Source organism: Coenobita brevimanus, chromosome 40 (assembly GCF_032717465.1).
Source record: "Coenobita brevimanus isolate Jiangsu-jjx chromosome 40, ASM3271746v2, whole genome shotgun sequence".
Lineage (NCBI taxonomy): Eukaryota > Metazoa > Arthropoda > Malacostraca > Decapoda > Coenobitidae > Coenobita > Coenobita brevimanus.
In genome coordinates, this window is record NC_136993.1 from 8,882,572 (window position 1) to 8,906,287 (window position 23,716).

Sequence of the window (23,716 nt, forward strand, 5' to 3'; positions counted from 1 at the left end):
GAAAGGAAGACAGTAAAATTCCTTTCGTCCGTAACAGAGTGAAGACAATTAAAGAGCTGTCTTCCAAATTTAATTTCATGCATGTGTCCTCCAAACAAAATCCAGCTGATCTGCTCTCGAGAGGTTCGACCGTAAGGAGATTGATCAAAGACAATTTGTGGTTTAAAGGTCCTAAATGGTTACTCACTAAGGATTGGCCTGAACAGAAACAGTACAGTATTGCCGAGGTTAGTGTAGTGAACTTGGAGCCTGTAGTACTTGAGCCAGAAGTAATAGACATCAGCCGATTCTCGTCAATAAGACAACTTCTAAATACTACTAAATTGGTTGTTGAATTTTTGAATAAGAAGGTGGGGTTTCAGAAATTAGATCCCCTAGAATACTGGCTGAAAAGAGTACACAGAAATTCTTACGGGGAAATATATAAACTTTTAGGCCAAGACACTGGGAAAGGGAATAAGCTGATGAAGAAATTAGGCTTGTTCTTAGACGGAAAGGGTCTAATAAGATGTCGAGGCCGATTGGTAAAGGCTGCCTTGCCCATCCAAACCAAACATCCCATTTTATTACCCAAGAGCGGATGTTTTGTAAGACTTATTATAAAAGAAGCCCATGATTCCACTCTCCATGGAGGTGTACCGCAGACCTTAGCCCAAATTCGGGAAAGGTACTGGATCCTAAGGGTAGACAGGTTATTAAAAAATATCTCAAAAACTGCATCATTTGTAGGAGGTATGAGCAGCGACCTTATAACTATCCAGGACCACCAGCCCTACCGAAGGAAAGGGTAAGCATAAGTCGGCCCTTCCATATAACAGGAGTGGACTACACAGGGGCTATAACTGTTACAGGTGAGGAAACTCCCCATAAAGTTTACATTTGTTTATTTACTTGTGCCTACACAAGGGCAGTCCATCTAGAATTAGCGGAAGACCTAAAATCAGAGACATTCCTCAATATCTTTCGCAGATTTGCCACTAGAAGATCTTGTCCTGGCAAGATAATAAGCGACAACGGAACTAATTTCGTTAGAGCAGCACCCCTACTGTTGAACCTAATGAACGACCCAAAAGTTAAATCGGCGCTAGGAATCCGAAATTGTATTTGGCAGTTCACAGCTCCAAGAGCTCCATGGCAAAATGGATTTACCGAAAGAATGATTGGTATTGTCAAGAACTGCCTGAGGAAAACATTGCATAGAACTAAGATCACGACAGAAGATTTAAGAACAGTAATAACTGAAATTGAAGCCAGGATTAATAATAGACCCTTGACTTATCAAGATGACACTAGCAACTCGCTAGAGGCCTTAACACTGGCTCACATGGTATATGGCAGGAAGCTCCATCCGATGCCTTGTGTGGATATCCAAGAAGAAATTGATGATCCTAACATAGAAAATAATGATTTAGGACAACATCTGCGGGAGGGATATCAACGTCTGAAAAGGGTGTTGGATACTTGGAATAGACATTGGAGCAAGGAGTATCTTTTGAGCCTATGCAAGAGGTTTTATGGAGCTCAGGCTGCCAGCAACAAATCAGTTATTAACATAGGAGATGTGGTCTTAGTGAAGACCGAACAGCCAAGATCCCAGTGGCCATTAGCTAACGTGTTCTCCACACACCCAGATTCTGAGGGAGTACTGAGACTCGTAAAAATAAAATGTAGGGGACATACCAGCTTAAAAACTATTGATAAACTGGTACCCCTTGAGTTAGCAGCCACTCCGGATCCAGGGGTTTGATTGATTGATTGTAGTAGAAACTGGCGGCGCACCTGCTAAGGTCATATGCGCCCAGCCAACAAGCTAAAACTCATGGCAAATAAATTGTGCATAATTAATAACTTTTTCTAGAAATAATACACTGAAAATAATAAAAGAATAGTTAAAAGAGAAAACAATTTCTTATAAAAGTGGAAGGAGGAAAACCAAAAACATCAGTAAAAACGCTATGGGTTCCCCCAAACATTGAGGAGAGACAGTAGGCACCATCTACCCCTGTATGCCTATGGAGGAATCTCCAGCGCAGGTCCCCCAAACTTGGACACTCGACCAGAAAGTGACGGACAGTAAGGGGAACAAAGCAATCATCACAGTACGGTTGAGTCTCGCCACTCATCAGGAACCCATGTGTAAGCCGAGAGTGCCCAATGCGAAGCCTAGCAAGAGCTACCTCCAATCGCTGAGGCATGGAAGGGAGAACCCTTGGCACAACCACTCTCTGGAAGACCTCTTTCAGCTTATGATGAGCAACACCATCCCAGCATCTCTGCCAACACACATGCATTCTGTCCCGCAAGTAAGGTGTTAGATCAGATGCAGGAAGCGGATATTCTGTTGGGGGCCATTGAGTAGCCACAGCCTTGGCCAATGCATCCGCAGTCTCATTGCCCACAACACCAACATGTGCAGGAACCCAGCAAAAATCCACTCTCTTCCCCCGACGACGAATGAGGAACAGCCACTCCAAAATAGCTAAAACTAAGGGATGGGAAGAGTTAAAAGAGTCCAGTGCCAAAAGCGCCCCTTGAGAGTCGCTAAAAATAGTAAAATAATTGTCAGGATGAACAAACACCAACTTCAAGGCTAAAATGATGGCTGACAACTCCGCAGTAAAAACTGAGGCAACCAAGGGAAGACTACCTCCACGGCTAAAATTGGGAAATACCACTCCAAAACCAACACCAGATGCGGATTTAAAGCCATCAGTATACACAGGCACAGAACCACCATGACTAGAAGAATGTTCTAAAAATAACCTTAAAAGACACTGAGAAGCGACAAAAACCTTTGAACCTGCAATAGGCCTGCAGAAAGTTACCTTGGGCAATCTCCAAGGCGCAACCCTCGGGATCCGAACAGGACTGACAAGTACTGCTGACAAACCAAACCCCTCCATTATATCCTGAACCCTATAGCCAAATGGACGAGGCATGTGAGGGTGTCTACTATAACACAAAAGACAAGACTGTTTCATCACACCCTCACAGACAAGTGAGTCTGGAAGGTGACGAATCCGGAGCCAGCACTGTACTGCAACAGACTGACGCAGTAGATCTAAGGGAGGCACACCAGCTTCCACCAATAAGCTGGGAATTGGAGAGGACCGAAAAGCCCCAGTTGCACGGCGAAGACCAGTATGATAGCATCTAGAGTTTTTAGTCTTGATTCTGTGGCAGAGGAATGTACCTCACAGCCATATGACAGCTTAGAGGTTACAAATACCTGAAACAAATGCAAGAGTGTCCTTCGATCAGCACCCCAAGAGGTATGGGACAGAACCCTCAATAGATTGAGAGCCTTCATACATGATGTTTTAAGATTTGCCAAGTGTGAGACCCATGTCAAATGACAATCAAAAGTCAGGTCCAAGAATTTCGTCTCTGTCACACAACGGAGTCTCCTGCCACAAAGCTGGAGATCAGGGTCCGGGTGTACCCCTCTCATCCTACAGAAGTGCATAGCCACAGTCTTTGAAGAGGAAAACCGAAAACCCTTGAAAGTGGCCCAGGCAGAAATCTTGTCCAAGGCAAGTTGCATCCGCCGCTCAATAGCAGACATGCGGGAGCCAGAAAACCATATAGCTAAGTCATCCACATAAAGGGATGAGGATATCCCAGCAGGCACAGTGTCAATGATACCATTAATGGCCACTGCAAACAGGGAAACACTTAAGACATTCCCCTGCGGGACACCTTCCTCCTGGCACAGTGGCACAGAGAGGGTAGAACCCACACGGACCCGAAATACACGATCAGTCAAGAAGTCTCCAAGCAACACAAGCAGGCGACCACGTAAAAAGTTGTTGGAGGATGCCATGGCACCAGGCAGTGTCATAAGCCTTCTCAAGGTCAAAAAACACAGCTACAAGATGTTGCTTGGAGGCAAAAGCTTCAGAAATTGACGCCTCAAGCCTGATAAGGTTGTCTGAAGTGCACCGTAATTTACGGAAACCACTCTGCGACGGAGAGAGAAAGCAACCCTTCTCCAGAAACCACATAAGCCTGACACTGACCATCTTTTCGAACAGCTTGCACACACATGATGTTAAAGTGATAGGGCGATAATTGGAGACTTGGGAATGGTCTTTACCAGGCTTGGGAAAGGGGAGGACAATACCCAACTTCCAACTCCTCGGAATAGAGACCTCACTCCAAACCCTGTTAAAAAGGTCCAATAAAAACTGAAGTGAATCAGTCGGAAGATGATGCAGCATAGCATATGGAATATCGTCAGGCCCAGGAGCAGTGTCACGACACTCTGAAAGGGCAGCACGTAGCTCAAGGAGGCTGAAATCTAAATTATACAGCTCTCCGCCACAAGAGCGAAAGTCAAGACCTAGCCTCTCCTGATTCCTACGAAAGGTGGCAAATGGCTGAGAAGGATCCTTTGTGGAGACAGCGTAAAACTGATCTGCAAAAGCAGAGGCTACTGCATCTGGTGCAGACACAAGTTTTCCGTGAAGGAGCAACACCAGAGGGGAGGGGGGCGAGAACCTACCAGAAATCTTGTGCACCTTTTTCCACACCACAGATATTGAAGTTGAAGATGTAATTGTAGAAACATACGACCTCCACGAGTTACGGCGAGCATTCTTCATGACCCATCTATAGTGAGCATGTGCTTTGCGAAACTCTATTTTTAGAAAAACAACATTACGATTGCCAAAATACCAACGAGCAGCTGCTTTGTAAGTTCCCTTTGCTATGGAGCAGTCATCATTCCACCATGGCACAGGTCTCCGGGAAAAAACACCAGAAGTCCGTGGGATAGAATGAACCCCTGCTGAGAAAACGGTCTTAGTAATATAACATTCGGCATCATCGATAGTTGAAAAATCAGTAACCCTGTTGGCAAATACACGTAGTTCCTCAAAGAGAGACCAATCAGCCCTGTCCAGACACCAGCGTGGCAGACGGGCTACAGGAACAGAGCGAGTAGGCTGGACCACTACAGGGTAATGGTCACTACCGTGTAGATCATCCAAAACCTCCCAAGAAAAATCAAGGGCATAGTTAGAGGAGGAGATGGTAAGGTCAATGACAGAATACATGCCAGTCTGAACATGAAAATGGGTCGGCCTTCCATCATTTAGGACAACCAAATCAAAATCCCCAACCAAAGAGGCAAGAATATCACCCCGGGGATTTGAAAGTGAGTCACCCCACAAAGGATGGCGGCCATTAAGGTCACCAAGGAGTAGGAAAGGGGGTGGAAGTTGGCTGATAAGGGTTTCTAGATCAGCACGTATAACAGGAACTGAATGTGGAAGGTACAGACAACAGATGGTATAGCACCTTCCAACGTGCATCTGTACGGCTAGAACTTGAAAGGGCGACTGAATCTCAAAGGAAATAAAGGGGACATCAGAACGGCAAAAAATTGCACATCCACCGCTGTGACCACCAGGAGATGCATGGAAGGCCTTATACCCCCTAATGGAAGGGAACTGTCTGTCCCCCACCATTGTCTCCTGAAGACACACACATAGTGGGTTCAGAGCAGAAAGTAATAACTGCAATTCTTCCCAATTTGCCATGGCACCCCTACAGTTCCACTGAAGACAGATTGGTACCAATTGAGCCATAGTGATTAGTATTAAATATTATGAACTTAGAAAGCTATGTAGCAACCTCATTGGGAAGGGAGTGAAAGCCCTTCTTCCTAGACGTGGAGCTCTGCCTCACCAACCGAGAAGGCAATGAAGATTTAGAGTTTCCATGGGTGGAAGTACCCTTACCCCGAGACATGTCCCGCCCATCGCCAGAATGAGTCCAAAGCACAGAGACCTTCTTGGAAGACCCACGTGCTCCGTCTGCACACCCATGTGAGGGTTCAGCTGGTACCTCGGGGCCAACCGAACCCCCCCCCAACCATATCATCCAAAGGTTGGCCGCTGGGTGACGGATCAGAGGGAGCAAGCGACTGAGCTCTATAAGTATCTAAAGACCCAGGCCCCACCACACCTGAGGAAGAGGCAGGGACGGGAATCCTAGAAGGGCCATCATGAACACCCACAGACTTAGACGGCACCATTGTCTGGGTTGTCGAGCGAACAGCCCCCTCAGAATCTTCATGTGGTACAAAAGTTTGAACCTTAGAAGGAGGGGAGTCACCCAAAAACTCCTCACTCCTCACTCATTTGAGGTTGGCAGATGCAACCTCCATCTCTGCACCAGAACTTAAAGCATTAGAAACTATAGTGCCACACTGCAAAGAAGAGTGAACAACAGTAGCAGAGCGGGCAGATGGTACAGGAGCAGCAGTCGGTACGGAAGTAGCAGCTGATACAGAAGTATGATAGACGCTGTTTTTTTTGGATATGTCAGGACAAGGATGCACAGGAAGGACATTGGGAGTTTTGGATGTGTCAAAGCAAAGTGTAGCATCGACATGGGTGTTTGTCACAGGAGGAACTGGAGGAAGTGGGATGGGGGAGGCACTCCCAGACGCTGGAAGAACCACTGCAGAAGGGACACCCCCATAGACAGGAGGCACCTCCCTGGAGGAAGCACAGCTGCTTCCAGGCTGCACTCCCTCAGTGGAACCCCCCGGGCGAGAAGGCCGGGAAGTAGAACCCCGAGAATTTGATGCGGCATTGTGTGATGGCAGGGGTACCTGCCGGGTAGCTTTATGGCGAGACAAAGCAGCAGCAAAGGTAACCCCAGGGCGAATGAACCGCTCCCTTACCCTGGCCTTTGCCCCAGAAAAGGAAATTTTCTCCTTCGTTTGGACAGAAATGATCTCGTATTCATATTTGTATACTTCGCAATCCCTTGAGGAGGCTGCATGTGCTCCTCCACAGTTCAAACATTTAGAGGGCTGAGAACAATCATCTATACCATGAAAAATTCCACCACAATTTTCACAGACCTCAGGAAGGCCAGACACTTCCCGCCTGCAAGAACGGCGGACGTGACCAAATCTTTGACAATAATAGCATCTTCTAGGTCGGGGAACATAAGGTTTAACCTTTAGCTTCCACCACGCAGCAGTGATAACCTCCGGCAAGGTAAGACAGTCAAATGTCAAGATAAGAGTGGGCATGGGGGTTAAAACCCCATCAACCTTCTTCATAATTCTCTGTACTCCTACAACACCCTGAGGAGCCAGCCCCTCTAAAAGGGAAGAATCAGAATATGACTTACAAAATCAGTATATTCATTATTGCAAAATATATTATTTATTCTCCTTTATAAAATAATGTAATAATTCTAATAACACGTTATCCTTCCACTTCAGTACTAAGCACTTGAATAAATAACAGCTACAACTAAAGTGCTAAACTTAGCTAAGCATTACTTCAGAGCACCACTTTTAGAAATAATAGTGATAGTAATACAAAAAAGAGGAACAACATACCGAAAAACTCGTGTGTGTGTGTATATATATATATATATATATATATATATATATATATATATATATATATATATATATATATATCTCCAAATGTTAATACTCCTAAAGCACTAGATGAAAGTACAACTACAATCTGAGTCTTAACCCATTCAGTATCAGAGATCTTTCAGAGCTAAAGAACATTACTTTGTGTAACACTATTTAAATAAAACTATATAAAATTGTGTGGAAAAAAGTATTTGAGACAAATTTTAAACTAGTGAATTTGATTGTGATATAACTTAATGATCTGAAAGAAACTATCTAATACAACAATAAGACAATGATATAAGAAATCAAGATAATGAAAGGGTTAAATGCAAAGTAATCTAACAATTATTTATCACATCAAAGGCTCTCAGATTACAGTACAAAATCAAGCCGCCTTTTCTTTGTAGCTGAAAATGTATCAATCACTTCATGAATGCTATTTTCAAATTCAGGGTGAACATACATTAAAGCCAACCCTGTCAGCCGTTCATCATTCATCCTGTTGCGAAGGTAGTTCTTTAGAATCCTCAGTGCACTGAAGGCTCTCTCAGTAGAACAAGTGGTTATAGGAACAGTGCAGAAGATAATAAGAAGATTCTTGATATGCCTTAGCCTTTCAGGGATTATATCAAGTGCCTCCAGCGGTGTTTTTGGAGGGTGTTCAAGGCCAGAGCATAACTCCTTCCGTTGCATGTATTGCACCTTGACTTCCTCTTCATCTGGATTACCAAGCACGGTATTGTACAATTGCACACTGGTCTTTACATCTTTCCATTGAAAATGTGGCACCTGTGCTGGGATGAAGGCCACCATCTTCTTTACAAGGATACTGTGAGATGTAAAGCGACTATCAATAGCGTCAATCACTGTGTCCAGGTAGGGGTACCACACTGCTCGCCTGAAGTATTCCTCTGGATTATCAGCAGGTACATTACTTCTACCTCTCTGATGAGCTGTGAGCCTAGGAATACAGATAGCAACATCTACTGTGCGAGCCAAATTCTGTGCAGTAGTGTTGGGTCCATAATCTGCATCCTTCCATTCATCTGTTTCCCTCCAGGATTGTAGTGTTTTTTTCACAAAGGTGACACCTTCAACTGCATCCACCAGATCTTTGTTTACAGTCTGCAGTGCACGACAGAGAGATGCTGTCAAAATCATGACTTTCTTGGCACAACACAAAGAAACAATGAAGACAGGGTCAGAAAGGCTGTGTAGGAGCGATCTTGCTTTGTCTGATGTTTTCCTGTCTGGAAAAAGCATGATCTCCTCAAACGAGCTCACTATTGTGGCACTACTGTTGGAAGAGTAGTAGAGCATCATGCTTCTCCACAAACCGGGTCTCACATAGTGTCTTCAGTTTTGTCACGGTACTTTCAGCCTGCCTCAGATTTTTCCCAATGACTTCCCTGCGCTTGATGGAATCATTAATGAACTTAATGCACTCTTGAACCACTGAAAACATATATCTTATTTCTGGGACAGACCAGGTTGAATTTAACACAAGATTCAAAGAATGGCTGCTACAATGAACATACACAGCGGCTGGTGCTTCTTGGCGTACATGGACCTGCACACCATTCAGGTGACCAGACAATGAACTGGCGCCATCATAACCTTGGCCCACTACGTATACTGGATCTAATCCATGATGTCGAAGAGCACTTAGGATCTGCCTAGCAAGTCCCGCACCAGTGAGGTCTGCTGCTCTTTTAAACTGCAGAAACTCTTCTCTTACCATATGAGCCCCATTTTCCCTCTTTACAAAGCGCACAGAGACAAAGCCTAGTTGTTCATGGTGGGAAGTAACAGTTGTTTCGTCTGCTATCACTGAGTAGTATTTGACAATGTGAATATCATTAATAATGGTTTTTGACACAAGTTCTCCACAGATAGATATAAGTTCATTTTGAACGGTTTTTTGATATGTATGTGGCATTTTTTCCAGCAGTTTTGAGGTGGCCCTCCAGCATCTTGTCACCTGCATCAATACGAAAATTCATTAAAGCCTTGAAATTTCCGTCATCCTTCAATATTGGCATGTCAGCTTCTGTAATGTTATTTTTAGGATTCTTTCTGTAAGCAATCCCAAGTCTTGCACATAAAATGATTGTCTTGATGATGGGAACTAAACGTTCACGGTTTTCTTCAACATTTCTTCTGTGTTGGTCATTTATCATCATTGCAACATTGGTTTTATTTTGTAATGAATGTATGAAAGCATCAGCAAATAACTGAGATACTTTGTGGTACTCCTGTAAACGTTCAGTTAAGTAGCCATCAGTTCCTGTGAGATGGCTGTATTTTGATAGGGGTTTGTTCACCAGCTGACCAAGTTCAGTCGCCTTTTTTCTGTTGCTGTCGGATCTTCCAGAAGCATACAACACACATGGAATACAGACAATACCTGACAGTTGTGGAGAATACTTAAAACATCTATGTTTATTTCCGGATATGTGTTGCTTTCCAAGATACACTTTCTGCGGGTTCTTTGTTCCTTTTTTAGTGTTAGGGTACTTGTAGTCTTCTCCAGGCAACCAGTGATTTGTAAGGAATTCATTTTTTCAAGGTCTATCAGCTTATCAACCAGGCTTAAATTTCTCTGACCATTGACAAATACAGCAGCAATGTCATTTTTCAGGGATGCAGCTTGCTTGATGTCAGAATGATCTTGATTAGCTTGATCTCTCAAGACAGAGGTACCCTTATCCTCATGAGTATGCTGGAATGAGTTTGACAGGCTTTTAATGGTAGGGACAGCAGGTGATCTAGAGGATTGCTCTGTGACATCTGAAAAGACTGAAGCAGCTACATTTACTTCATTAATTGGTTTAAAGATGTCACTGATCAGTTTTTTTTTTCTTTGTTTTTTCACCAGACATTATTGCCTGAAAATAATCAAATGAAAAATTACCAATCAATACAATATGCCAAATTACTGTATATTTAAAACTCATAATTCTCCCTGGTAAATTATTTAGAGTACAACAAACTAGCGTATTCAGCCACCCTAGACCTAGGCTATCTTTATAACGAAATAATTAAATCTTTAGTCACTATTCTGTGTATTGCATAACATAATTACATAACCACTTGACTAAGAACTTTAATGGGAATATAAGGTAATAAGAACTAAATTAAGAATATCATATGTAGCATGCACACTAGCCTCAAACTGAGACCTGTTTGTTAGGTGAATGGACTGACATTTTTATCATATGGAAAGATGTAAGAGGAATACAAAACATTGTTATTTACTTGATATTAGGCCTACACAGTTCTAGGCTAAATGCATCTTATAAGTCCTGTCTTACAGTCCTACATTAGTCCTACATACCATTTAACGTATAATCAGATTGTGTGGACTACAAAACAAGGGAGTGGGTACTTAAGTTTTAATAATATTCTATTTTGTTTATCCTCTCTTTTAGCACTCAGCCTAGGCTAGCACCAGTCCAGTACGGATTGTGTGGCACTAAAAATTTATGGAAAAAACAGCATAGAATTAAGACCATAAGACCAGTAAATGAAAGTGAGAAAAAAAATGATCAGAAACCTAAGATCTGCCAAAATAATAAGCTTATTAATACAATTAATATACTGTTATTTAATTTCATACTTATTACAGTTTCCGGGATCGTCAACTACGAATAATATCAGGGAGTTGGCAAAAAATAATGAAATGAATAATAGAAAACCTCAATTATTTACCTGGGAGGGCTGGAGACAAGGACACTATATAAAGCAATTTAAAGTGTGGTGCTCAGCTGATCATGGGAAAATGGAAAACAAAGATAAGAGAAAATGTATATTTTAGGAAAGTTAATGAGCGACTATTTTAGTTTTCCAGACTGGTAACCATAACAAACGTCCACAAAAAAATTGCAAATTTATCATTCATTATTATAACAGTTTATTCCAAATTACCCTAAAATATGAATAAAAATCCCTCTCTCTCTCTCTCTGCATGGCCGATGGGGGGGATGCATCCCCCCATCCCCCCCCTGGATCCATCCCTGGGTGTGTGCAAGATATTCGCAGGAGAAATCTGTGCAGCATGTGAGGTGATGTGTGGGGTGAAGAGAAGACGAAAGAGGGTGCAAGGAACATCATGGTAGAATGAAGAGGTGAGACAAGCTGTGGCACAAAAGATGAAAGCATATAGTGAGTGGATGAGAATCAAGAGGTGTGAAGGAAGCTGAGAGACAGCAGAAAGAGTTATTTGTAGAGAGGAAGGGAGAAGTGAAAAGATTTGTAAGATCGAGTAAGAAGTGAGAGGATGAGGAATTTGGAAAGAATTTCAGTGTACGGCGGTGGGAATGTAAGAAAATGTTCTGGAAAGAGGTAAAGAGAGTCAGACAGGGTGTTAAAGGAGCTAGTCGGGGAGTGAAAGATAAAAATGGTAGGTTACCAGTGATGAAGTGAGAAATAGTGAGCAGTTGGAAAAAACACTTAAAGGAACTGTTAAACATAGAGAATGAAAGTAATGCGAGTATAAGTGGTTGGAGAATGGCTGGGAGAAGGAGGGATGTAAGAGAGGAAGAAATCAGTAGGATGGAAGTTGTGGAAGCAGTCAAGGAAGTCAAAACTGGGAAAGCCCCAGGAATTGATGGAGTGTGTGGTGAGATGCTGAAGAATGGGGGAGAGATAGGGAGTAGAATGAAAGTGGAAGATGTGCAAATTTGCCTGGGAGGAAGGTAAAGTCCCGGATGATTGGAGGTCAGGTATAATAATTCCCCTGTACAAAGGAAATGGTAAAAAAAAAAAAAGTGCAGTAATCATGGGGACATTTGTTTTCTTTGTGTAATAGGAAAAGTATATGGTAGGATACTTATTGGCAAAGTTGGGGAAATAACAGAGGAATTAGTTGGAGAAGAACAGGAAGGTTTTAGGAAGGAAAGATGTTGTGTAGATCAAGATATTCATTCTTAGGTCTTTAGTGGAAAAGTTTCAAGAGAAGGGAAAGAAGTTGTATGTGGCCCTCATGGGTTTGGAGAAAGCATATGACAGGGTGGATAGATAAGGAATGTGGAAAGTATTAAGAATATATGGAGTAAATGGCAAGTCGTTGAATGCCGTGAAAAATATGTATGAGGGTGTTAAGGCTGCAGTGTGTATGGACAGTGAACTGAGTGAATTTTTCTATTTAATATTTGGATTGAAACAAGGATGTACTATGTTCCGTGGTTGTTCAATCTTTATATGTTGTTTTAAAAGAGATTCAAGGTAGAGCAGTGGATGTTGGAGCAGCCCTAATGAAAGAGGGCAGTGTGTGGAAACTCCCTGTACTGTTGTTTGCAGATGATACTGTGTTGTTAAGACGAAAGGGAACTGCAAGGTTTAGTGAATGAGTGTGGGAGAGTGTGTAAGAAATGGAATCTAAAAGTGATTGTACGGAAGAGTAAAGTAATAGTCTTCGTGAGAAATGAAGTCACCGAATGTACAGTAAGGTTGGATGAGGAGGAAATGGAAAATGTGGGTGCGTTTATGTTCTTGGGTAGTGTGATGAGTAACGATGGAAGTTTAGAGGATAAAGAGCTTGAAAGGGTGAAAGAGGGAAGAAAGGTTGCTGATTCTTTGAAAGCAATGATAGGAAACAGGGAAGTGAACATGGAAGTGAAAAAGTTATTGCATAAAAGTATTGTGATACCAACTCTAACATATGGCAGTGAAGCTTGAACCTTGCTGGAGGGACACAAGTCAAGAGTGAGAGCAGTGGAAATGAGTTATTTGAGAGGAGCATGTGGAGCCACCTGGAGAGACAGACTGACAAATAAGGAATTGAAGGATCATTATGGTGTGGATGTGGATGTGATAGGAAGCGTTAGAAGAAACACATTGAGGTGGTTTGTCCATGTCGAGAGGATGGGGAGCGAGAGACTGACCAGGAGTGTGTTTGTGAGGGAGGTGGAGGGGGGGGGAGGGAGGGGGAGGCCAAGGATGAGATGGAGGGATGAAGTGGAGAGATATATGAGAGGGGGGCGGGGATGTAAGCTGGGAGAAGGGCAGTAACATGGCGTGGGACAGGGCGACAGGGATGCGTTTTGTTTGTGGCCACCCCTTACGGGATTAAGGAGTCTGGCAATAGACAAATAGACTATTGGTTTACATTCTTTCTCACTCACAAAATAGTTGGCCAGATGGGGAGGAAATCAAAGTATTTACTTAGGGTCTCTTTGCTCTAATTATTCATCCCAAAGATGCAGTGAATCACAATTCCAGTGACGCCAGCGCGTGAAGACTGGAATAATTGTTTTGATGAAGATATTATAATGATTGCATTTTTCTTGACACAAGGAGCAAATTATCGGCGGTGGTGAAAATGGATGGTCTGGCGGACGTTGCGGAAAAAGAGAGGGTGTGGCTGGGTGCTTTGCTGGACTGGGTGCTTCGCGGTGACATCGTTCAGTGCTCACTGGTGTTTGCTGTGGATTATCTATACTTGACGTCTTCACTCATGAAAATGCTTGATTCTTTACCTCATCCACGACAGGTAAGCTCGAAGTTTATTTAAGTATTTTAACTTATTTAAATATTTAGGTAGGACGGGCTTCCTATATCTATGTTCGTCTATGTTCCAGTAGCGGTAGTAAGCTATAGTAGTGCTTGTCACTCATAAAACTCATCAGGTAGGATTTAACATTATTAGAACCCAATACAGTGAGTAATATCGTCTCCCATAGTCAAAAGGAAACTACTACCAGTTGAACAATACTCTGCAGAGCAAAAATATTTTTGTGTGTGCTGGCCTTTATGAAAAGAAGAGTTAGGCACATAAATCTTCTTCTGTAATAAAACTGTGTGTGTGTGTGTGTGTGTGTGTGTGTGTGTGTGTGTGTGTGTGTCGGGATCAACGCCTCTGGCTTTAGGTAGGTAGAGTGTCAACTTTCAGTGATTATGATTATTTATCAACACACACACACACACACACACACACACACACACATTATTTTAATCAATCTACCTATCTATTAATCCATCAGTCTTTCTATCAGAGTATCTATCTATCTATCTAGATATTGACAGATATAGATAGATAGATACATACATAGATGTGAAATATATATATATATATATATATATATATATATATATATATATATATATATATATATATATATATATATATATATATATATATATATATATATACAGTATATATATATATATATATATATATATATATATATATATATATATATATATATATATATATATATATATATATATATATATATATATTGTTACGGAACAGAGAAAGATAATGTACACTTTAAGTGAGAATATCAAAAATCACTACTGTCCCGTAAAGTTCCAGGTTCAAAACAAAAGAGTTAGGTAAAATTACAAGTTAAAGTTTAATGCACAAACTAACAACAAAACATTCAGGACTCATAAGGATAATGTAAAGGCAAAAAACAGGTTAAATATATGGTTAACTGCAATAGCCTCTATTAACACAAAATTAGCATGAGTAAATTTATCTAAGTCAGCCCTGTTAAAATGAGATACCAGATAATACTCAGTGAATGCCAGATATATTATTACAGATACAAAATAATATTAAAAATGATTGACATAAAACCTTACATTAATCACAAAAACCTCACTAGGCCTAAGAATTAACACCTTATGCTACACAGTACAAGAAAAAATGCAATATCACTTATACTCAAATTACACAGCTGCTAGATGGTTGGAGACTTCCTGAGCACTCACAATAATAACTGTACAGGGGAGGACAGAGATGTGAACAAAATGAGGAGTAGATCTAAGTGAAAATTAATGTAGAGACTGAGCTCATTATATAGGGGCCGGCAGAGCTTGATACAACTTGTAAGAAGGACGCGCAAGTGAAGCCATGGGGACAAAGAGTTGACAATCCCGCTCTGAACAACAGAAAGAACGACTTACTCTACTATAACGGTAGAAGGGAGGAGTGAGGTAGAACACGCTTGTGATCAAACAGGCAGCACACTGTACGTTAGAATTACACAAAGGATGATGAAATCATAGGCTATGTAACAATATATATATATATATACCGTATATCTATCTATCTATATATATATATATATATATATATACCGTATATCTATCTATCTATCTGTCTATCAATCAATCTCACTCTCTCTCTCTCTCTCTCTATATATATCAATATATATATCAATATATATATATCAATATATATATATATATATCATCAGCCGTTTGAGCGTGCACTGCAGGACCGGCCTATCCCAACCGAAGTGGGGACGATATATATACCGGTATATATATATATATATATATATATATATATATATATATATATATATATATATCACGCTGACTACTCAGAGAGATGCCTGGAACCACTGTCTGACTCACTTCTTCATTTCTGCAACATTCGCTGCCGTTCCTCTAACTTTCCCTCTGTCGAACAGCACCGCTCCTCCTCTAAACCTCATCTTCTCTTCTTGACAGAGACTCTGCTGTCTGAGGCAACTGACAGCAAACTCTTTTCTTTTTCCTCCTACTTTCTCTATACTCATTTCAAAGCCAAAGGTGAATGTTATGTATATGTAGGCAACGATTTATCTTGCTCTCCTGTTCCTAAACTTGATTCTTCCGAATTCTTCACTCTCTGGCTTCGGCTTTCTTGTCATTCTCTGACTAAATATATCTGTGCTGTCTACTTATCTTCTAATTCTACTGACCATGAAAAATTCTTCGACTATCTTACTTCTATGATGGAACACATTCTATCCATTTCTCCTTTCTCTGAAATGTCCATTTCAGATTACAATGTTCACCACCACCTTTGACTCTCCTCTCCTTTCACTGATCCACCTGGTGAACAAGCCTACATCTTTTCTATCCTTAATGACCTAAAGCAGCTTTTACAGCACCCTACCCGTATCTCTGACCGCCTTGGAGAGAGTTCCAACATACTTGACCTCTTCCTTACAACTAATCCTTCTGCTTACAATGTCAATCCTTCCTCTCCGTTGGGCTCCTCCAATCACAACCTTATTACCTTAACCTATCCTATCACTCCGGTACAGCCTGTGGACCCTCAAAAGAAACGTCGTCTGTGGCACTTTGGAGCTGCAGATTGGGAGGCGCTCAGGCAGTACTTCTTTGATTTTCCATGGAATGATTTTTGCGTCCATGGCCGTGAGCCATCTGAGTGTGCCTTGTGCATTACAGAGGTTCTTCTCTCAGGCATGGAAGCATTCGTTCCCTTCTCATATTCTTTGCCTAATGCAAGAAAGCCCTGGATTAATCACGTTTGTTCTAATGCTGTCCACAACAAGGAGAGGGTCTATGAAAGATACCAGAGCCAACCCACCCCTGAATCACATCTTGTTTATGTTTCTGCCCGGAATCGTGCTAAGTCTGTTCTTCGCTCTGCTAAAAATAATTTCATCCGTACTAAATGCTCTCAACTCTCCAACTCGAATTCTTCCCGCTCCTTCTGGCATCTTGCCAAAAACCTTTCTAACAACTTTACCTCATCATCCTTCCCTCCTCTTTTCTATGCTGATGGCTCTGTAGCTATTACCTCTACTGACAATGCAGATCTCTTTGCTCAGACTTTCTCCTCCAATTCCACCTTAGATGATTCTGGTGCTGTTTCTCCATCACCTCCCCCCTCAGACATCCTCATAGCTGACATTAAAATTTTTTTCAGCTGATGTATATTCTGTCATCACTGGCCTCAATACTAACAAGGCATATAGGCCTGATGGAGTCCCTCCTGTTGTCCTCAAGAACTGTGCTACTGTGCTTACACCCTGCCTGGGTAAACTCTTTCGCCTTTGTCTGTGAACTTGTACCTTTCCTTCTTGCTGGAAGTTTGCTCTCATTCAGCCAGTCCCAAAGTAGGGTGACCATTCTGAACCCTCTAAATATCGTCCAATTGCTTTAACATCCTGTGTCTCAAAAGTTTTGAGTCAATACTTAACAGAAAAATTTTAAAGTATTTTTCCTATCACAACCATCTTTTTGATCATTGTTATGGGTTCCACCAGGGACGCTCCACTGATGATCTTCTCACCTACCTTTCAACCTCCTGGACATCCTCCTTTTCGGACTTTGGTGAAAGCTTTGCCATTGCACTTGACATTTCTAAGGCTTTCGACCGAGTCTGGCATAAATCTTTAATTTCTAAGCTGACCTCTTACGGTTTCTATCGTTCTATCTGTGCCTTCATCTCTAACTTCGTTTCTGGTCATTCTATAGCTGCTGTTGTAGATGGCCATCGTTCTTTTCCGAGATCTATCAAGAGTGGTGTTCCTCAGGGCTCTGTCCTATCATTAACCCCTTAACCGCGGGGCGTCACTTTCGTAACGCTTGGGAGCAAGGGATCATACCGCGGGGCGTCGCTTTTGTGATTCTGTGTTATTTTGAATTCACCCGGGCTTCCAAGTGGGGGCTTGTATCATCTATCAGTACTGCCAATGTCCAACACTAGTCAGCACTCCTAATCTCATCTGTACTCCCATCCATTGTTGACAATTTAGCCATTTCTCCCCGTTCTTGACTCCCCTCCCTACCCCCCCTCCATTACCCTATCCTCTCGCCTGCCCGGCCATGCTACGCTAAGTAAATCTTCCCTGGAATTTTTCACTGATTTCATCCATTGAAATAAGCCCTATGTCGTATTCTTATGCCAAATAATATATGCAAGAAAGAAATAAGGTAAGTGAGAGTGCCATACACCTGGAATTGGCTAATTATCACCTGACAACACCTCACATGCACTCGTTCGCTAATTTTCGCTGTTTTTTTCCCCTTGAAATATGCCGTATAATCTATTTTCGTAATAAATATACATGTAAGGAGGGAAGGGAGAAGCCTAAGTGATATTTACATTCACCTGGAACTACCTAATTTATAATGTTTTGTCTAGATTTCCTGCCAATCATATCAGTGCTAGACAAAGCTATTTCAAGATTTAACATTGGTAGCTCTGAATATATATCTCCTAAGTAGGCCTCTAATCTATTTTCGTAATAAATATACATGTAATGAGGGAAGGGAGAAGCCTAAGTGATATTTACATTCACCTGGAACTACCAAATTTATAATGTATTGTCTAGATTTCCTGCCAATCATATCAGTGCTAGACTTAGCTGTTTCAAGAACCAATATTGGTAACTCTGAATAACCCCTAAACAGGCCTCCACACTGGCCCTGCGTTATCAGTTTACTCTCATCTTCCGAAGTGAGGGGACATATGTTTCTTCTTGCTGACTTCAAGGCCTTTTTTCACCCCCATGCAAATGGCCCTGTGACCTTTACCCCCTACTAAACCTCGTGTGGAAAGAGGTAAAGGGCTGACAATTGATAAAAGAGTGACTACGATCTTTCTATTGAGTAAAACAGTGCAAGTGGAATTGTAAATAATGTGTAAATAATGTGTAAACAGCAAGTGAAAGTAATGAATGTAAATATACGTGAACAATGGAAAATAGTTTTATAAGTTATTTCAAGTGACAGTGCACAACACAGTGTAAATAAAATAGAAATGCAAATAACGTAAATAAAATAGAGAACGTAAATAGAAATGTAAATGAGTAGTATTATAAGAATACGAGTATATACCCTAGGAGTAATGAAAGTGAAAGTTTCACTCTAGCATGTCTGAATGCTATGAGTTATGAGAGTGAAGATGAAAGTGACATTCACTCTCAATGCCAGTATACAGGACGAGAAAGTGAATGCTACGTATTTTACTGAAAGAAATTGAATCCCTACAGTGACAATAAACTAATACTACTGAAGGAAGCTTATGGATAAAGACTGTAGATATATATAAGTGTTATATAGTAATAGAAATATAAAGTGTGAGGGGTTTTATGAATAATAAATGACAGAGTAACAAAAGCGAACTAGTGCCAGTGCGACGATCAGACGCGCTCGTAATTTCCATTGCTTTCACAGTGTTTTTTTTTAGTATGGATCCCAAACTACTTGAAAATTGTAGAATAGTGTTTATAGTGTTTGTATCTGGCTGTGGTAATCATATTACGGGTTGTCGGGAAGTGTAAAGTGGAGACTTCGTTACCCTACTTCAGAGGTCTCCACAAGTCCTACGGTAACGGACGAAGGCTCAACAATCATTCCAGGAGAAAGCTGAAGGTATGTGCCATAAGCATATGTAATTTTATTATTCTAGGACTAATAACTGATTTTTGGCAAATATTTTTTGAGAGTCTGTCGGAGCCCAAATAACCCCGCGGCACACACAAGTCATTGGTAAACAAGCCCGCGGTGTAGGGGTTAAGTCTCTCCCTTTCATTCATCAATTACCTTCTAAGCTGTACTTCTAACCTTATTCACTCGTACACTGATGATTCCATCCTTCACCTTTCCATTCGGTTCCCGCAACGTCCATCTCAGCAGCTACTTCAACAAACATTGGTTGAGGCAATGGCACACCTAATGTCTGACTTGGCATGTATCTATGAATGGGGAAAAAATAATCTTGTTGTTTTTAATGCATCAAAAACTCAGTTTTGACACATATCAACCCGACAAAATCTTCCACAGGATTACCCACTAATGTTTAGTAATATCCAGCTCAATCCTGCATCATCCTTGAACTTGCTTGGGTTTTCATTCACACGGAACTTATCTTGGAAAGATCATATTGCATCTCTTGTAATATCTGCTTCCAAGAGATTAGGTGTTCTAGGACGACTCCGTACCTTCTTCACCCCCGCACAGTTGTTGACTTTATACACGGGTTTTAATCAATCCTGTTTAGAGTACAACTCTCATGTGTGGGGAGGCTTCCCACATACAGGTCTTCTCAATAGGGTAGAGTCAAAGGCTATTCGTCTCATCAACTCTCTTCCTCTTACTTCCTCCCTTCAACCTCTGTCTCCTCGTCGCACTGTTGCATCTTTATCTCTTTTCTATCGCTACTTCAATGGTCGCTGCTCCTCTGAACTATATACTTGCATCCCTCCACCTCTTCGACGGGTGCATAGCACCCGTCTAGCAACAAACTCTCATCCCTTTTCTGTGCAACTATCTAATGCAACAGTTAACCGTTACTCCCAGTCCATTTAAGCAACAGGTCAACTCTGGAACTGTCTCCCTCTGTGTGCATTTCCTACTTCCTATGATATCCAGTCTTTCAAACGGAGTGTGTCTAGGCATCTTGAAACGAACGGATCTTGAATTTGGCTCTCTTTGTATTGTTTTCATTTTTTCTTGGAGGGAACAGTTTACGGGCTGCTGGCCTTTGGTTCCTTCTTTCTTGCATAAATTTTATATATATATATATATATATATATAATATACAGTATATATGCACATCTATCTATCTATATGTCTATCTTTATCTATATCTATTTATCTATCTATCTATCAATATATAGAGAGATAGAGAGATAGAACGATATATATATATATATATATATATATTGAGAGGGAGACCACGAATAGGATGGATGGACAGCGTGAATAGAACATTGGATGCGAGAGGGATGTCTGTTGAGCAAGGAAGATTGGCTGTCCGTGACAAAAATAAATGGAGAGAATTTGTTAATGAATAAATGATGACACAGCCCTGGGGGGATATTCTCCCGCATTTGGTGTGATCAGGTAATCAGGTCAGGCGCGGGTAAGGTGATGGGTCTATCATGATGTGTCAGGAGTAAACCAAGTATGCTGTCAGGCCCTGCTGCGGATGTCACTGATTGCACTGCGCAGTTGACCCCCGTGCTTTGTGGTCCAGTGAGGATCTGTCCCTTCTTCCCTATGGGGCTAAAATGCGAATGAATGTGTGTGATTGGATTAGTAAATTGAGAGTGTGTCGTCGTATATATATATATATATATATATATGCCATCATTATTTTTGAGCGATTTCAAAATCTTACGATATCCACAGTCCTCTTTTTTATTTTTTTTTTGGCATGTGGACAGTGCTGTTTAAAAGAATTTTTAGCTAAGGCAGATACGTTATGCGACACATAAGTGCAGTCTTGGTTGTATAGGTTGCATTTCTTGAAAATGGAACATAATGTCTCAAAAGGTAAACAGGACTTAACATAGTTTATAAGAACAGGAGGGAGAGCAAAATCCAAGCCTAACGACAATGCATCCTTCTTTTCCTTAGTCAAAGACCTTGAGGAAAGGTTAAAGATGACACTATCTATATCAAATGAAAGATTGATGTCAATTCCTAACCCCTTAAGCTTATGTGAATGTGTAACTAAAACGTTATTGATATTTTTCTCCACAAAATGGTCAGTGATTGCATTGAAACATTTGAAATTAAAGTATGAAACAAGAAAATCAGAGTAAGAAACATGATACTGTACATCACAATAAATGGGCAACCCACATTGTGATGATATAGGAGCGCCGAAAAGACAGCATTCAAGGTCAAGAAGGTGGAAAAGGACCTCATTTTCGTAAGGACATGAAAAGATTAGGATCATATGCCTAATTATGCATCGATATATAATCTAAAACATCTTGTTTCTTACTTTGATTTCAAATATCTCAATGCTATCATTGACTATATATATTGCGGAGGAAAATATCAATAAGGTTTTAGCTACACATAAACGAAAGCTTAGGGCGTTAGGAACCGACATCAATCGTTCAGTTGACAAAGTCATCTTTAACCTCTCCTCATTGTCTTTGACTATGGAAGAGAAGGATGTATTGTCGTTAGGCTTTGATTTTGCTATCCCTCATGTTCGCTTAAACTATTTTAAGTTCCTTCTACCTTTTGAGAGATTATTTACGACTATAAAGACATGCATCCTTTACCAGCAGGAATGGATTTTCATGTGGCACAATGTATCTGCCTTGGCTAAAAACTTTTAATCATAACTGTAACATAACAGCCAAAGGTGGATGTTGTGTATATATACGCAACGACTTATCTTTCTCCCGTGTTCCTGAACTTAATGCTTCTGAATTCTCTACACTCTGGCTTCGGCTTTCTTGTCATTCTCTGACTAGATATATCTGCGCTGTTACTTATCCACTAATTCTACTGACTATGAAAAATTCTTTGACTATCTTACTTCTAGGATGGAACACATTCTATCCATTGCTCCTTTCTCTGAAATCTCCATGTTCACCACCACCTTTGGCTCTCCTCTCCATTCAGTGTTCCACCTGGTGAACAAGCCTACATCTTTTCAATCCTTAATGACCTAGAACAGCTTGAACAGCACCCTACCTGTATCCCTGACCGCCTTGGAGAGAGTTTCAACATACTTGACCTCTTCCTTACAACTAATCCCTTTGCTTACACTGTCAATCTTTCCTCTCCGTTGGGCTCGTCCGATCATAACCTTATTACCCTAACCTGTCCTATTGCTCTGATACGGCCTGTGGACCCCGCAAAGAAACGTTGTCTGTGGCATTTTGGAGCTGCAGATTGGGAGGCCCTCAGGCAGTTCTTTGACGTTCCATGGAACGATTATTGCTTCCATGGCCGTCTGAGTGTGCCTTGCGCATTACGGAGGTTCTTCTCTCGGGCATGAAAACATACATTTCCTTCTCATAATCTTTGACTAATGTAAGAAACCCTTGGTTTAACCGTGATTGTTCCAATGCTGTCTGCAACAAGGAGAGGGCCTATAAAAGGTACACGAGCCAACCCACCCCTGAATTACATCTGTTTTATGTTTCTGCCAGGAATGATGCTAAGTCTGTTCTTCGATCTGCTAAAAATAATTTCATCCGTACTAAATGCTCTCAACTCTCCAACTCGAATTCTTCCCGCTCCTTCTGGCATCTTGCCGAAAACCTTTCTAACAACTTTACCTCATCATCCTTTCCTCCTCTTTTCTACTTTGATGGTTCTGTTCCTTTTTCTTCTACTGATAAAACAGATCTCTTTGCTCAGACTTTCTTCTCCAATTCCACCTTTGACCATTCTGGTGCTGTTCCTCCATCACTTCCCCCCTCAGACATCCTCATGGCTGACATCAAAGTTTCTTTAGCAGATGTATTTTCTGCCATCACAGGCATCAATACTAACAAGGCATATGGGCCTGATGGAGTGTTGTTCTCAAGAACTGTGCTTTTGTGCTTACACCCCGCCAAGGTAAACTCTTTTGCCTTTGTGTATCATCTTGTACCTTTCCTCCTTGCTGGAAATTTGCTCTCATTCAGCTAGTCCCAAAGAAGGGTAACCATTCTGAACCCTCTAACTATCGTCCAATTGCTTTAACATCCTGTATCTCAAAAGTTTTTGAGTCAATTTTTAATAGAAAATTTTCAAAGCATCCTTCTTATCACAACCTTCTTTCTGATCGTCGGTATGAGTTCTGTCAGGGACGCTCCACTGGCGTTC

General features: G+C 41.2%; 2 protein-coding genes across 2 annotated transcripts in view; one reads left to right on the forward strand and one right to left on the reverse strand.

Moving 5' to 3' along the window:
- LOC145397279 (52 kDa repressor of the inhibitor of the protein kinase-like) overlaps nt 1–8,719 on the reverse strand; it is a 32,585-nt gene extending 23,866 nt beyond the window's left edge. Inside the window, exon 1 of the mRNA XM_080270476.1 lies at nt 7,860–8,719. Coding sequence (XP_080126602.1) covers nt 7,860–8,719 — 860 coding nt within the window. The remainder of the gene's footprint in view (nt 1–7,859) is intronic.
- A 193-nt stretch (nt 8,720–8,912) lies between these two features.
- LOC145397280 (putative glutamate receptor) overlaps nt 8,913–23,716 on the forward strand; it is a 286,711-nt gene continuing 271,907 nt past the window's right edge. Inside the window, exon 1 of the mRNA XM_080270477.1 lies at nt 8,913–8,981. Within this exon, the coding sequence (XP_080126603.1) occupies nt 8,913–8,981 (69 nt within the window). The remainder of the gene's footprint in view (nt 8,982–23,716) is intronic.